General features: G+C 43.6%; 1 protein-coding gene across 6 annotated transcripts in view; it reads right to left on the reverse strand.

The window, feature by feature from the left end:
- Window positions 1-12,275, reverse strand: part of ADARB2 (adenosine deaminase RNA specific B2 (inactive)) — a 368,964-nt gene extending 356,689 nt beyond the window's left edge. For 5 of the 6 annotated variants that reach the window (XM_080974062.1, XM_080974061.1, XM_080974058.1 and 2 more), the window contains exon 1: window positions 12,142-12,275. In XM_080974062.1, coding sequence (XP_080830188.1) covers window positions 12,142-12,241 — 100 coding nt within the window. In that variant the 5' untranslated portion in view covers window positions 12,242-12,275. Of the gene's footprint in view, window positions 1-11,840; window positions 12,062-12,141 lie in introns of those variants that run through there. The other variant, XM_080974059.1, reaches the window with a different exon arrangement.
- Window positions 12,276-15,033: the final 2,758 nt, after the last annotated feature.

A 15,033-nucleotide genomic window follows, 5' to 3' on the forward strand; every position in this document is an offset into this window, starting at 1 on the left:
CATGGGGTCACGAAGAGTCGGACACGACTAAACAACTAAACAACAACAACCAATATGTTCTCCCGGTCCCCTTGTCCAAGAATTGTAAGGCAGCCAATTGCAGAGGACAGCCTCCTGCACAATTGTGGCTAAAATGGAGATTTTGCATTCCTCCAACCTAGATGATGTGGAGACAGGTTAACAGGAAGCACAAGATCTCCAGTCTTGTGCGTCTGTCTATTTCAAATTTTCACAAGATTGGCTGAACTGAATGTGATTAAACCAGGCTCTTCCACAAGTACACGATTTATCTAAGCCAAATTTACATTAAGCTGAGGGTCTCGCCCTCTTTGCATTTTCATTTACTCCACACAGTTGGCAAAATGATAGCTTCTGTCTTTCCAGATTCGTGGGATATTTCATTAGGGAGAGCGGAAGGGCTACACCGGGAGGAAGAAACATGACAAGTGACTTAAGCTTCTGAATTGGAAGCTGGCTTACACTCTCTTTAGCAGGGATGGGGAAACTGCAGATGTAGTTGGACTACAACTCCCATCATCCTCAACCATTGGTCACACTGGTTGAACCTGTAGTCCATCAATGTCTGGAGGGCCACAGGTTTTGCAGCCCTGTTCTACAGGGGTAGACACACACACCTGGGTTTCTGCTGCCTTTCCATTCTGTCCGACAAAGAAGGCCGAAAATGAAACTCAAAGGCTTGCATTATCCTCCTTCAACTATTTACAGTTCAAATAGTCAACTCTGTGCAATTCACCCATCATTCTTCTTGGGGCCAATGTACCAATTTCTTTCTACTTTGCCTTCAAATATTTAAATGCCAAGAACAACTTTTAAGCACCGCCATGGTAGACTTTTGACTTTTAGCTAGCCCAGTCTCTGTCTCCACTGCCTCATTCACACCCACACTCACACACCTCTTGAGGGAAAGTACACAGAAAAATCAGAGTAATTCACACCATAAGTCACCATTCTATAAACATGCAAGTCACAGAGCCAGTAAAACTTGTGGGTGTCAAGTGCACTGAATCGTCTAGTGGAGATAAAAAGACAGTGTGTAAGTGCACAGAGGTCCCATGCCCCAAAGAAGACCACCTCCACTGCAAATGTATTGCATCTTGGCAATACTTTGGAGCGCCGACACCTGAGCAAGCCTCAGTGAATGGCTTAGATCAGCAATAGGCAGTGGTGAGGCAGAGGTGCCAAACTGCTGGGACCAGCCCTCCAGCAATACCCCATCTAAACAATAAATTCATCCCAGGACTGGGAGCAGAGCACATACATAATATCTCAAGAGATATGCATGTGTAACATTCAAGGGCTCTGCCACAGCTTTGGATGAATGTGTGGCGGCCACCCAGTCCCAATCTATGCATTCCTATCCCCCAGGTACGTACATGAAGACGCAGTTTGCACACACACGTTTCTGTGCTGAAAACAAATGCTTCCCAGTTTAGAAAATGCAACAAATAGCTTCAAATTTCTTTAGAGCGTATCCCTGTTTTTACATTTGCACATCACCTACATCTTTTGATTAATGCTTATTTATTTGGTACATTTTTATCCTGCTCTTCAAACCAGAAGAGTTCTCAGATGTAAGGAGGGCAGTGCATGTATATGTAAATATACAAGAGACACATCGGGACCCTTGGATAATCGAGACTCCCAGTGCAAATTCCCCAGATTATACATACTCCCATGTGGTCAACACACTGTGAAAATGCAGAAAGACCCACAATCTTTTCCTATAACATGTAACATCCACCAATGCAATCAAGCACCATGTTTGTATACCCCCCCCAGTTTGGGAATGGGTTGGTGTGGGTTTCTTTTTTAAAATCAAGAATCCGTGCTCATACCACAAATGGTGCATGCCATGTTGGCTGTGCAAACTGCAGAGAGCAAGATAAACTAAGTAGCCTGGCTGTCTTGTGGCTTTAAAACCACGTGGGTGATGCCAACGTTTTGAATATTATCATGACTTTGAAAGACCAGATTGCAGAAGCAAACATCAGATGTTTAGCATAAATAAATGGTACACCACAGATTAATCAATATGTCTGGTGCAGTGGTTTGTAGCTGCAGGAAAATCTCCCATCAATGACATTAGGGAACATTTATTCCCACTTTCCCCTTTAAACTTAAGATGTAAACAGCAAGCACTAAGGTGCAATCTAATTACTGTCTGCTCTGCTTAACAATAGAGACCTCTAATGTTTTCCCACTGCCTCTGCGGCTTCCAGGTTACCATTCATATAAACTGAAGCATGCAAAAGAGCTGGTAATGACTGGCAGAGGGGGAGGAGACCGGTAATGGCACCCGTATCAGTGAATACGACATAATTAGGTGGTGACATTCATTTACTCCATCTTATACAGTTTTTCATATGCAATTTCTAAATTTTAATAGTCTAGATTCCTTAACTGTACTTTGCACCCACCGTTTTAGACGAGCACATATTAGAACACACAGAAAGCTAGAATTCTCTGGTGAAAGACCCACTGAAAAGCAGAGATTTTGCTTCAGTCTCCCCCAATTCCCAGTCCCTCAGGTGGGACCTGTATCAGACATTGTGCCCCATATTGCTTATGGCATCTACAAGCTACATATTATGAAATTCTCTGAAAATACATATGGACAAAGGATAGCTCTCCCCCTCCTGTTCTGCTTAATTTGATTAGGGGGTTTGCAATCTGTATGGATTCAATAAGGCTAAACGGAACCATGTTCATGACTGCACAATCACATTGTGTTGACATTGGTCACAACTGGGTCACTGTCTCTCACAATGAACATCGCCTTGCCCAGAAAATAATCTCAGCCAGCCTGCCTGCTTCTGTCAGGGAGGCTGCTATTCACTGTAATCCACCATTCAGCTTTAAAGCGTCATGCCGGGACTGCCATCCCTCAGGCTCATGCCTAAAACACAAGAGGGGCGAGATCTCCACAGTTTAAATACCAAACTTTTGGAACTTCTAAGCAGCTGGATATGTAGTCTGTCTAAGTCAACTTTCCCAATCCTGCCCCTTGCACTGCCCAGCACCTTCAGGTGGCCTTGGCTGTCCATGGGGAATATTTCATATGGACTTGAAGAGGCAAGGATGCCACTGATAATGACAACAACTTTCTCCTGAAAATACAAATCCATGCATACTGGCAGCCTGTGGGTTGAAACTGATCTTTGCACAGCTTGAACACCCCACCCACTTCCAGCCTGCAACTCTTGATCTGACTGGCTTCTGTTTGCAGTCTTAATTGAGCACCCAGATGCAGAGCATTCTTACAGAAAAGAAGGGTGCTAGCCATCGAGCCATTTTACATGCCGGACTATTGCTCCCAAATCTCCGAAGCGACTGATGTACGGAAGAAGCACAGTTTGTGCAGCGCTAGTTCACAGATCCTCTGCTTCTCAACAACTCCCTTAACATGTGAGGCGTCAGAAGAATATAACTTGTGGATCAGGAAATTGTGAATCTAGATCTACTGGATTGCTTTGGCTCGTGGGAGAAGGCGATTCCCATGGAAGCAGGATGAGAAGCATCCAAAGGTGAAGCAGATCTTGGAATAAGGTACCTGGAGGAAATGCAGGCTAGCAGATAAAAAGCTACATTAGGCATCAGGTCATGTGAGCTCCCAGTGGGATGCTTTCCCTTTCAGCACCAGACCTACAATATAGTGTCATATTCCACAATGGAGACTCCCCCCCCCCAATGTAAAAGTGGTATCGTCCCGCAATGCAGGAGGGTGGGGTGTCTCTATGTTTCTTGAAGTTCAGATATGACTTGGATGTACCGAATTAATTGCATGGTTCCTGGGAAACTAGCTGTGGTCACCTCCTCGGAAATTGGAAGTGTCGCTAGCTTCCTCAGCTGGGAGAACGCAGCATTGTGATGTGTGTCCCTGTCTACTCAGCTGTGGCCATTTGACGGGAAAGGGGAAGAACATAATGGAAAACAATGATGCTAATCTGCTTATACACAGGAAGCTTCTTTGTGAGCATACATGCTTATTTTACTAAGCACGAGTACTAAGCAAGTAGTACTCTGATCCTATAGATCTACAAAGCTGAAACAGGACAGCAGAGCTGTAGCCTTGGCATGACCAAACCAAGTTGAAAAGCAAGCCCCACTCCCGGCTAGAACGCCCAAACTGTGATTTCCCAGGAAAGCCTTCCCTACTTTTGCTCTGGTGCTTAATGCGCCGTGCCATGCTGACCACAATGCTTGAGGGATGCCATGCACATTACCATCCCAGTTCTGTCCCTTCCTCTTCAACCCCGTTGCCACGCATCATGCTTGTGCATAAACCGCTGTGCCATTGCGCATTGCAGGTGAAGGTGTTGCAACCCTGTGCTTTGGGGCTAGGCTAGCTCAAGGCACAGTGCCCCCATCGTGATCTTCTGCTCGCAAAGATGGCGGCAGCATCCTCAAAATTTATCAGTCCCTTGACACGAGTGACAAAATTATTAACGGCACCTTTTGTCACGCGTGTCAATGAGCAACTATATAAATTATACAAATAATCATCATTATTATATAAATTATAAAATTGTTATTATTAGTGTTATCTGGAACTGTGCACACATGGCATCCTGAAGTTTTCTACCCTATGAGTGAGGAGAAAAATGGTGGGGACCATTTCATCAAATTTCTCCAGGGGGGAAGGAGAAATCTGGATGTTTCTCAGGGATGGGGCCCATCATTACCACAGTTTATTTATTCTCTCCCCCCTAGAAAAGCTTCTCTCTTTCTGCTATTGCAGGTGACAGCAGCAGTGTTGGCCACACAGCCTCCAGTTTACACCTGTCCCTTTCTCAGGACCTCGTGTTCTTCTCAGGTGTCAACAGGGCACGCAGAGAGGAAAATAATGCCCACCACCAATTATAAAAATGAATATATATATATATATATATATATATATATATATATGGATGATGCAAAGTGGTATTTTTCAGGAGGGTGTGGGAAAAAGAAAATCTCATACATTTTCTAAATTTAATGTTACCTTCTGAATTTAATGTTACCCACATGCCAATTTCTTATTATTCCTGTTGGCCATTTTATCTACTACTTGTTAGTACCAGTTCATTTCGAAGCCTGAATTAAAAGTTAATGGCAAATTGGTAAGAGTTCACTTTGCCTGGTTTCCTACTGCTCGTCCCAAAGCAGTGGCTTTGATACACCTAACATGGATTCCAGTAAACGCGTAGGCCTCTTTCCCTCCATGGCTGTTGAATTCCCCCACACTGAACAAGGCAGCCCCTCCTGCCGTGGAGCTATTGGTTTTCTTTTTCTTTCAGTGACTCTCTCTTTGTTCTCCTCTCCTCAGACAGGAGAATCCCCTCCCAATTTACTTCCTCCACAACTACGCATCATTTCATCAGCGTTGCTGCCGTTTCAGGTTTTCCAGGAACACAAGCTGCTTCCACATTTTGTAATAATTTTTATCATCACCTTTTAAAAAACAATTTGACCAAAAGTAATGTGATATAGCCAAGGGCATAACACCCCCACCTCTCTCATTTCCATATTATTTTTCACTGAAGTCTTACTATAGCCTAACATTTTGGAAGCTTTTTTTTGTTCGAGGCAGGGAACTTGCCTTAAGAGATCTATCAAGCTGACTGATGAGCCTCTGTTCTTCATACCAACCAATTACATTTTTGAAGCCGAAATTAATAGCACTTTCATATACTGCAAGCAAAGCCTCCAACAGGCTATTAATAAATTAGTGATGTTATAAAGGCCAAGCAATATAAGCTGCCAAATTATTTGATGCATTCATACTAAAGGCATATTATTTGACAGTCGTGAGCCACCTTTGAAAAACTAGCAAATTGTTGCACTTCATCAGTCGCCTCAACTTGCTTTTCTGCAAAAATCTGCTACGTTGCCGGCGTTCCTGGACAATGCAAACAGACAGGAAAAGATCAGATAAAGGAGGAGTGTGTGTGCTTTTATTCCCCACTATCAGAAATTATACAACTTTTGGGAGAGTCAGAGGGGTTTTACATAGGAATGTGACAAGACCATTCCAGGCCCTTGGAGAATGATGGATCTTGCATTGCCTATCAAACTTCCCCTCTGCCCAGATAACTCATCATTTACACACACACACACACACACACACACACAAAAGTACCAAATTTGTAAACAGTTGGCAAGATGAGAGAGACAGTTGGGTTATAAAGCTGGGAAGAAATTCAAGTTCACTATTATTCACATCGCCCGGGTAATTCTGTAGAGGGTACTTGACCCATATGAAAACACCTTCCTGTCCTCCTCCTGAATTTAATTGTTCACTGTTACTTAGCAATGTTTCTTTTCTATAAAGGTCTAATGTGGGCTTCAGTGAAGTGCAGCAAGAGCAATGGGGTGGAGTATAACTTTAAGGTGGGAAATAAAAGGGGGTTGTTTTGATGGAGGGAAATATTCAAGCAGAATGCAGATTGTACGTTCAGTAATTTTCTTCCTGGGTACTGCAGTTCTGTCTATCCTACTGTAAAGTGGAAGGAAGAGGCATAAGGAAACCCATAGAGATTTCTCTATATAGCGTTTTGATCTTTCATTAAACATTTGTGCACAGCCTTTACTTCTTTTTTTAAAAAAATATGCAGGCATTTCACACATGTCAGTATCAACGCAGGCACTCCCGTCACCAAATCTTGTAAATACTCTATTCATCTCAATTAATAAGCAAACTCCACTAGAGTAGCTGGAATACGGGTGGAGGGCGAGATTTCAGCTGATCCAAGAGGTCTCACTCATTTGAACAATCATTTCCTGAGTTTGGATACATGAAGCACCAAGTACTTGTACAATTATGAGGTGGAGAAACAAAAACAAAAACCCTTAAGAAACAAGACCAAATTTCTTTCCCTCTTCTTTTTTTTTTAAAATACATACTGGAAGGTAAAACAGCCCAAGTACTCAAATAAATGATTAATTTCCTTCATTGCACATTTTAACCTGTACCCCATTTTCCTTTTTTGTTGTTGCTGCCAGAGTACTTCATTTTATTGCTCTTTCCAGCCTTTCCCATTCATCTTATTATTATTATTATTTGCTAGAAAGAGGCAGCTCTACTATTGATGCAATGCTCCGCCACTGCACAGATATGGAATCGTGAATTCCACAATTTCCCCCTCATTCTAAACGTTAAGTTCAGGCATTGCAAATTGCTACCTAATAGATCACTAGAAATCAAAGGTGAAAGCCGGGGTGGGAGAGAGGGAAGGGAAAACCCAAAATAAGATGGGTATTAAGTTTTAATCAATTTAATTTTAATCTCCAAATCCCAATCCTTGCTCACAAGCTGTCGTGGTCGTGGATGTGTAAGGTAAGATAAGGTGTACATCCTGAAGCCCGACACCCAGCCTATTGTGAGAGGAGACATTTGTCCCCGAATCTAGCTCAAGATGGAACACACACATTTATTACCTCGATGTAACAGGGAGAATGCACAATGGTAATCCGCATGGCCTCAGTAGCCTTTTCCTTAATTTCCTTAATTTTCACAGAAATTTCATTGCACCACAACCTCTTTTTTTACACACACACACACACACACACACACACACACACCCTCTCTACTTGGCTGCACATATTTGGCTCCCTTGTTGCCAACCCTTTGTGCTTGCTCTGCCAGCGTTAACCTTGCCTCTCCTTCCAGATAGTAGCATTTAACTTTGTATGTTTACTTCTCTCCCTGCAAATGCCTCAGATTTAGTCTAACCCCCGGGAGCCCACATGCAAACAATGAATCAGCTTAATTGCTGCTGGGGAACAAGCAAACAAGGAAAAAATTCAACCCCCTCACTAATATGTGTGTGTGCGTGTGTTACTACTAAGCGGTGTCTGAAAGTTTTTTTTGTTGGTGGTGTTTTTGGCATACATGCTTATATACACCTTTGCCATCTCCAAGGGCTTCGTGTCCCTAAACAAGCTATTTTTAGAAACCCTCACATGGCTGATACCCAGTTTTGTACAGTACATACTCCACAATTTCTCAGCATGCTTATCAAAATCTACCGCGTTTAAAAACTCATCACCCAAAAAACTCTCCCAAAAGCTGAGCTTTAAATCTAAACAACAGCAAATTCTTCCAAAGTGCTGGGCCCCGTTTTCCAGTGTCAGCTCAGACCACAGATTGACAATGCAATAAATTGCTGGGGAGAGAGAGAGAGAGAGAAATATAATTCTATAAATTTCGGCACTCATTTACTTTAGACGGATTATGAAAAAGGATAACATATTTACCTATATCCAAGCTTCCCACCCCTCCTTCCAAACGATGGAGCAAATATATTGCATGCTTACAATCATGTGCCAATTGGCTGTCAGTAAGTGGTACCTTGTTTCTAAACATCATTCCCAGCAAGTTCTATTGAAAACCATAAGGTTTGCGTTCAGATTATGGTTTCAGATTTCAAGAGGCAAGCAGAAAAACTTTCACGTTATGCATCTGTGGAAAGGGCATTTGGAAATGATTGAATTTTAAAATCTTCTGAATGTTTCACTTTTATAAAGACAACAGAACAAGCACACAGCAAGAACATAATATAGCCCAAGCTAAACACCTCTAATTTTAATTGATTAGAGCAGGAAAAGTTACATGTATCCTTCTGTATCCCACTGAAATCAGTGTGACTTAAAGGAACTTAACTTTGGCTGGATCGGGCCCCAAGAACAAAGCAATATTACTTTGACGTTTGCAAATCATGCGACAGATTTACCTCAGAATCAGTTGCAGAAGTTGAGAAGCTGCTCAGGCAGATCTTTTAGTTCTAAATATATACCGATTTTTAAAAACTATTTCATCCAATGTAGAATCAGGGTTTCTCTCCTCCTGAGAAAATTCACAATAGCAAAGTGCTTCTAAGAAGAAGCAGATACTTGGAGGTTGTAAATTACAAAACTAACTTTACACCTTTGCAGTGTTAGGGAATCCTAGAAAGTATATGGGGGGAAATAAGGAAACAGTATTATCAAATGAAGATCACCCATTTTAGCTTCACACGGGTGGTTAAATAAACACCACACCTTTGCAGCATTAAATGTCAATCCATCACGCAGACATTTTCAGTAGCATTCTCAGTTTTCCAAATATAATCAATGCACATTTGTCAGCTGAACAGTGAGTGTATATGAGTCTTTTATTTTCTTTCGCTGTTCAAAGCAAAGCTGAAATGTATCAAGGTATCACCAAGCATCTAAATGATGAAGTGGATGTAAACATTTTTGCAGACATAGGTTGTTGCTTTTAGCACTCTAAAAGTAGAAGAGTATGCAGTAAAGTATGCTTTGGAACATCATTAAATGTGCATATCATTAGAAATATTTCACCATTTTCCAAGAGAAAATGGTATGTATGTGACATAAAAGCACTTTCCCCCACTATACCATGTTGGTACATTTTTTTCTTGAAAAGCAGCAACAAATATTCCTTCACGTTGTTTACAGAGATCTGCTCTTATCTGCCGTTTATACAATTATTGCTAAATAAACCACTTCTAAACCCTACTTGGGATTGCCTAGCATCATATTGCTTCTACGGCAGACTAAACACCAATTTACAAAACTATTATCAAACTATCAAATTCAACAGGTTGAATATAAACTGGGTTTTAAAAAATGCATTTTTTAAAATAAACCCAGTTTTTTTTTAAATGTAATTTTCAGTGTTGGGATACATCCATATCCACCTTGTTTTATAAACTGTGGGTCTTCAAGTAGAGATCTATTTTTCAAATAAACCCTTTGCTACCTTTTATCCGAAAAGGTAACACAAGCTATAAAACGGTCCCAGAACACAGCTCTCTTAAATGATCGAATAATACCCTAACATAGTTATTAAGACTTTGAACTCCTAATTCCATACTCCTGTTAACTGTCCTCAAAGTAGCCAACATGTGTCAAACTTGTTCTTTTCACTAGTAATCCTTTGTTACTCAGTAACACTAAGAGAGATTAAGAGGAAAGTATAAGAAATGAGGGAATTTTCATTACAGGTTTTTTCTTCAAATGTATTGGCTTAGAAATAGAGCGGCCTTGTGAAATTTGCATAGGAAGCAATCTTAACACAGAGATATTGGCTGAAATGAATTATTGATTCCATTCAAGAGACAAATTTAGAATGTCACTAAGTTTAAAATTCCTAGAAAGCAGACATTGCATAACTGACATGCACTTCGTACAATAGATACCTTTGTACAATAGATAACTTACAGGTAGAATGTGAAATCTCAGGCAGAATGGCAAGTGCTGGCGTACAAGTATGCAACACTGGAGATTTAACAACCGAAAGAAACTCCAAAGTTTTATAGTTTTATAAATAATTTTTTTGGCAACGCCCCCCCCCCCCCCCCGATGCTTCAAATACTGTATCTGGAACTCAGGACACTTCCAGAAGTTCCTTGTGCAACCAAAGTTACAAATAAGATTTTTACTTAAAACCCAAAGAGGAGATTAAGAGGGCATACACAAAACTTTTCATTCACTAACCTTCCTACAGACACATCTGACAGTTTAATTTGTCCATGGCTGCCTGCTGTGGAAAGTTTTAACTGATAGAAGATATAGCATAGAAACAACCGAATTAAATAAGAATGGATGTGTTCATTCCAAGCATCTCCCAAAACTTGTCTAACCACCATATACATACCGTGGCCTTGATGATACATGAGGCAACAATTAAAACACAAACTTGTGCCCTCTATATCTTAGGCCTCTGACAGACTGACTGCTTAATTCTCAGAGATGGAATAAACATTTCCATCCCAACTGCAAAAAGTCTTGAGGTGATTGAGTGAGCCGACATAAACTTATCTCAGACAACTCTGGACCAGGTGGATTTTGCTGCTTTGATAAGAGACTTTGCCCTGAACATCTTTGCAGCAGAACACACTTCCCTGAGTGAGATTCTGCTTTACTTTGCGCCTGTCACTTGACTTTCCACTCTGATTTCACATGATATCTTTAATGGTAACTGTGGAGACAGCATTAGCAATCTGCCGGCACCGTCTCATCCTTCCTTTACGAGGAAACAGGACAGCTTTGGGAAAACCTTTAATCTCAGGCAGACTTTAGCTTTTTATGACATCCGGCAGCTTCTCTCCTTTCTTTTTTGGATTAGGATAATTATTCCTCTGCCATTTATAGAACGCTGGTCCCCTTAGAGAATCAGAGCAGCGTTAGCACACTCCCTAACTTTCAAAAAACACAACAAACCTTGGCAGGAAAAGCCCATTCACAGCAAGGGCGAGAGAAACGGTAGCTGCCAGGAGCAGCCTGTCCCCAGATTGGGGACCTTTTTTATTGCTCCCCCCCACCAACTGCACAAACCCTGCTTCTTCGCTTAAAAAATACAACCCCGTGAGGTGAAACGTGATCAGATGAGATGCCATTATCCTCACACCTTGTTAAAAAGCAAACAAACGACCAGCTTGCAGCAAGACTACATACTTACCCTGTCACAAGTAACTGGGACGGAGATTATAGTTATCATTTTATTTTTAAAAAAGGAGACAAATGAAAAACCTGCAATCTGGAAACCTTTCAGAGTCTCAGACTAGTCCAGTCCCCCTCCTCCACTTTCACCCATTTTACGAATCATGTGATAATTTTTTTACCTCTGACAGGGTCAAAGGAATCACCTGCTAGAGATGTTTTGACTTGCGCTGCGGAATCTGGTTGTGTTGATGCCAGCACATGGGAAGGAGGGAGAAAAAAGCTCTTTCTCTTCCCATCACTCTTGGCTTTAGCCCTCCGCAAATAATCCCCCACGTAAAATATATACTGTAATCCCCCCCTTTGCAAGCGCACTCCGCCAGCCAGACATTTACCTGCCTGTTTGGGTGGTGGTGCGGGGAGGATTTCGGAGGTAAACGCAGGTGGAGTGAAACAATTGAGACAGCCCATCCCCGAAACCAGCCGCCCAGAAGATGCTCGGGGGATGCCACATCCGAACAAGAGTACCAAAAAGCCATCCCTTCGTCCCCGTCCCCGCAGTAAGTCGGCACAAGCAGGACGTCCCCCGCCCCGCCAACCTCTCCAAAATCAAACCAGGAACCAAACAGATGCAGAAGGCGAAGGCAAAAGGGAAATTTTGGGAAGGGGTGGGGAGTGATAAAGAGCAACGCTTACCTTTCCTCTTCGACCGCCTCCTCCGCCTCCTCTTGGACTTGCATTTCAGTTGGCTCCCCGGCCCTCCCGGTGCTCGGCCGGTGCCCAGGACGGAGGTCATCGCCGGTAGTTGAGGCAACAAGGAGAAGCAGCGGCAGCGCCTGGCTCGGGGACCGCGCAGCGAGTGCGAGAAAAGTCGGCTGGCTGCCTGCGACGCCCCCCTCCCTGCTCCCGATCGCCCGTGGTGGTGGTGCTTCTGTCGCCGCCGCCGCTTGCGAGGTCTACGAAGCCGGGTGGGACTTTTATGAACCAGCAAACCCAGAGCAGCTGCGCGCGGATCGTGCGCCTCTTTTTAATTTTTTTGCTTTTGGCCAGCTGCGCTCAAGTGCCTGCGCTGCGACACTTCCCAAGCCAGGGACGGAGAGCGCGCCGGGCGCAGGTAGAGTTTCCAAATAAATGAATTAAAGGCGACGACCGGGAGGCTCACCTGTGATTCTCTCCCTCTTCTTCCTCCTCGGCAGCTTTCCCTCACTCGCAGGGTGCATTTGCTTTATCAGGGGCTGGAAATGCACGGCGCCCACTTTTTTTCCTTTTTTTTCTCTCTCTCCTTTCTTAATGTTTCTTTCTCTCGCTCTTTTTTTCCCCTCTCCTTTTTTTTTTTTTTTTTTTTTTGCACCTCTCTCCTAGTTGTTTGGCCCCAGCAGCCACTTTGAAGGCGATCATGCAGGGAGCGCGTCTATTTGCTGCTGCAAAGTCTAATTAGATCCAATCACAACTGTCTCCTGGCTCTGACATCAGCAGCACCACCAGCAGAAGCGCGCACCCCCCCCCTTCATCCCTACCACCAGCCACCCCCGGTCTCCATCCATCCATCCCTTGTCAGCTTGCACACTCAGCTCCCATTGGGGCTGATGGATGTGTCCGGGACCTGATAGGGAAAGAAGGCAGAACGGGCCCGGAGGGGAGTTGTTGTAAAGGGAATAAAAAGAAAACACAAAAGCCCCACCGGCAGCCTGCCGGCCGGTGTACTACTACGAGCCGGCGGGAGAGTTTATTATACAGTCTGATCCGATGCATCCTCCCCAGTAACGCACCGCTGCCCCATTTGGGAAAGAAGCGCGTCCCGCGGAGTTGATGGTTTTTGTGCGCGTGCGCCTTACTCCCGAGTAAACGCGCAAAGAGATTTTCAGTCTGATGGTGCCGTTCTTCGCACGTCTTAAGTCCCACTGCGTTCTACGAAACTTACCCGGGTGCAAGAATGTAGCCATGAAAAGGACAGCACACAAAAAATGGCCAAAAATCCCCAGCAACACCCCTTTCTTTCAGTGCTTAGTTTACTGCAAACTCTTTTTTTTTTTTTACTCCCCTCTTGCAATTTATTTATTTTTACGCATATGTTCCACTATGTTCCAAGGAATTCAGTAAAGTGCCTGAGCTAGTGGCTTTACAAACCGCAGTACCAGAAAGTGCAATCTTTCGCTCAGTCACCAAACAAACCCCAAACCGAAACGCCTTCCTATGCAGTTTCATTCCTAGGCTTGTTTACTGAGAAGTAGATCCCACTATGTTCACTGGGATTCACTCTCAGGTAAACGTATAAAATACTTAATAAATGATACTGTACCAAAATAAAAACACACACATAATCCTTTACACATCATGTCTGAATATACACACATAATTTTCCACGGGAAGGGTAAAACTGGATTAGATGGATGGGGTGCATGTGGGGAGAATATGGCAGCATAGGAATAATAGAATCTTAGATTTATGGACTTGGAAGGGATCCAAGGGGTCATCTAGTCCAGCCCCATGCAATGCAGGAATTGCAGCTAAATAATCCCCAATAAGGGGGCATCCATTCTGTTTCAGAACATCCAATGAAGGCAGAGCTGGATTAAACCCTGTGGAGGCCCCCAGGCAGTCGAAGTCTTGGCGGCCCCCTTGCAAATTATCTCCTAAAACTAAGAAAGCTCGAGTGTAATTTTCTTGCAAGATCAAATCAAAGTTATTCCGATCCATTGTTGTGGGGCCCCTAATAGGTGTGGGGCCCATAGGCTGGTGTTGAACTCTGCCCCTTTGGTAATCTGGCACTGACTGAAGGAGAGTCTCCCACCTTCCTAGGGAGTCTGTTCCACAGTTAAACAGCTCTAAGGAAAATGCCTTACATTGAGTTCCATCTAACTCACTATCATCTACACAGGCTGGTAGTGGTTCTCCAGCGTTTTATGCAGCTCTTCTTGGAGATGCCACCAGAATACTTTCTGCATGCAAAGCTGGTGCTCTTCCACTGTGCAGGGCAGTAAATGATAAGCAGAGTTGTTGGTCATTGGCAGAGTTACAACAGAAGACCCTCTAAGTGTCCCTATTGTCCTTGATAGTTGTTTATTTCCTTGACATCTGATGGGAGGGTGTTCCACAGGGTAGGCACCACTACCGAGAAGGCCCTCTGTCTGGTTCCCTGTAACCTCACTTCCCGCCAGAAGGCCCTCGGCGCTGGATCTCAGGCTGGACCTCGGGCTGAACGATGGGGGGTGGAGATGCTCCTTCAGGTATACAGGACTGAGGCCGTTATGGAATGGGACATCCCTATTTTAATTGGAGAAATGTTGGAGGTTATGCAACAGTCTAGTGCAAACCTCTAGGCCGGAGGTGGGAAATGGTGTTGAACTCCAACTCCCACCCGCCACAGCGGCCAGGTATGATGACAAGAGTTGGAGTCCAGCAGCATTTGCAAGGTGACAGCTTTCCCATCACTACTCCCATCTGCTTTATGTGTTTTTTTTTAGCATGGGAAACACGATGGGCTGCTGGTTGGGGCTGATAGGAGGTGTAGCCCAATGTGGCGTGCAAAAGGCTGTGCAACGGCTGGATGAGGATTCATGTGTTACCTGAGGTCATGTAATTGCCTCT

Source organism: Podarcis pityusensis (assembly GCF_964106645.2).
Source record: "Podarcis pityusensis genome assembly, chromosome: 12".
NCBI lineage: Eukaryota > Metazoa > Chordata > Lepidosauria > Squamata > Lacertidae > Podarcis > Podarcis pityusensis.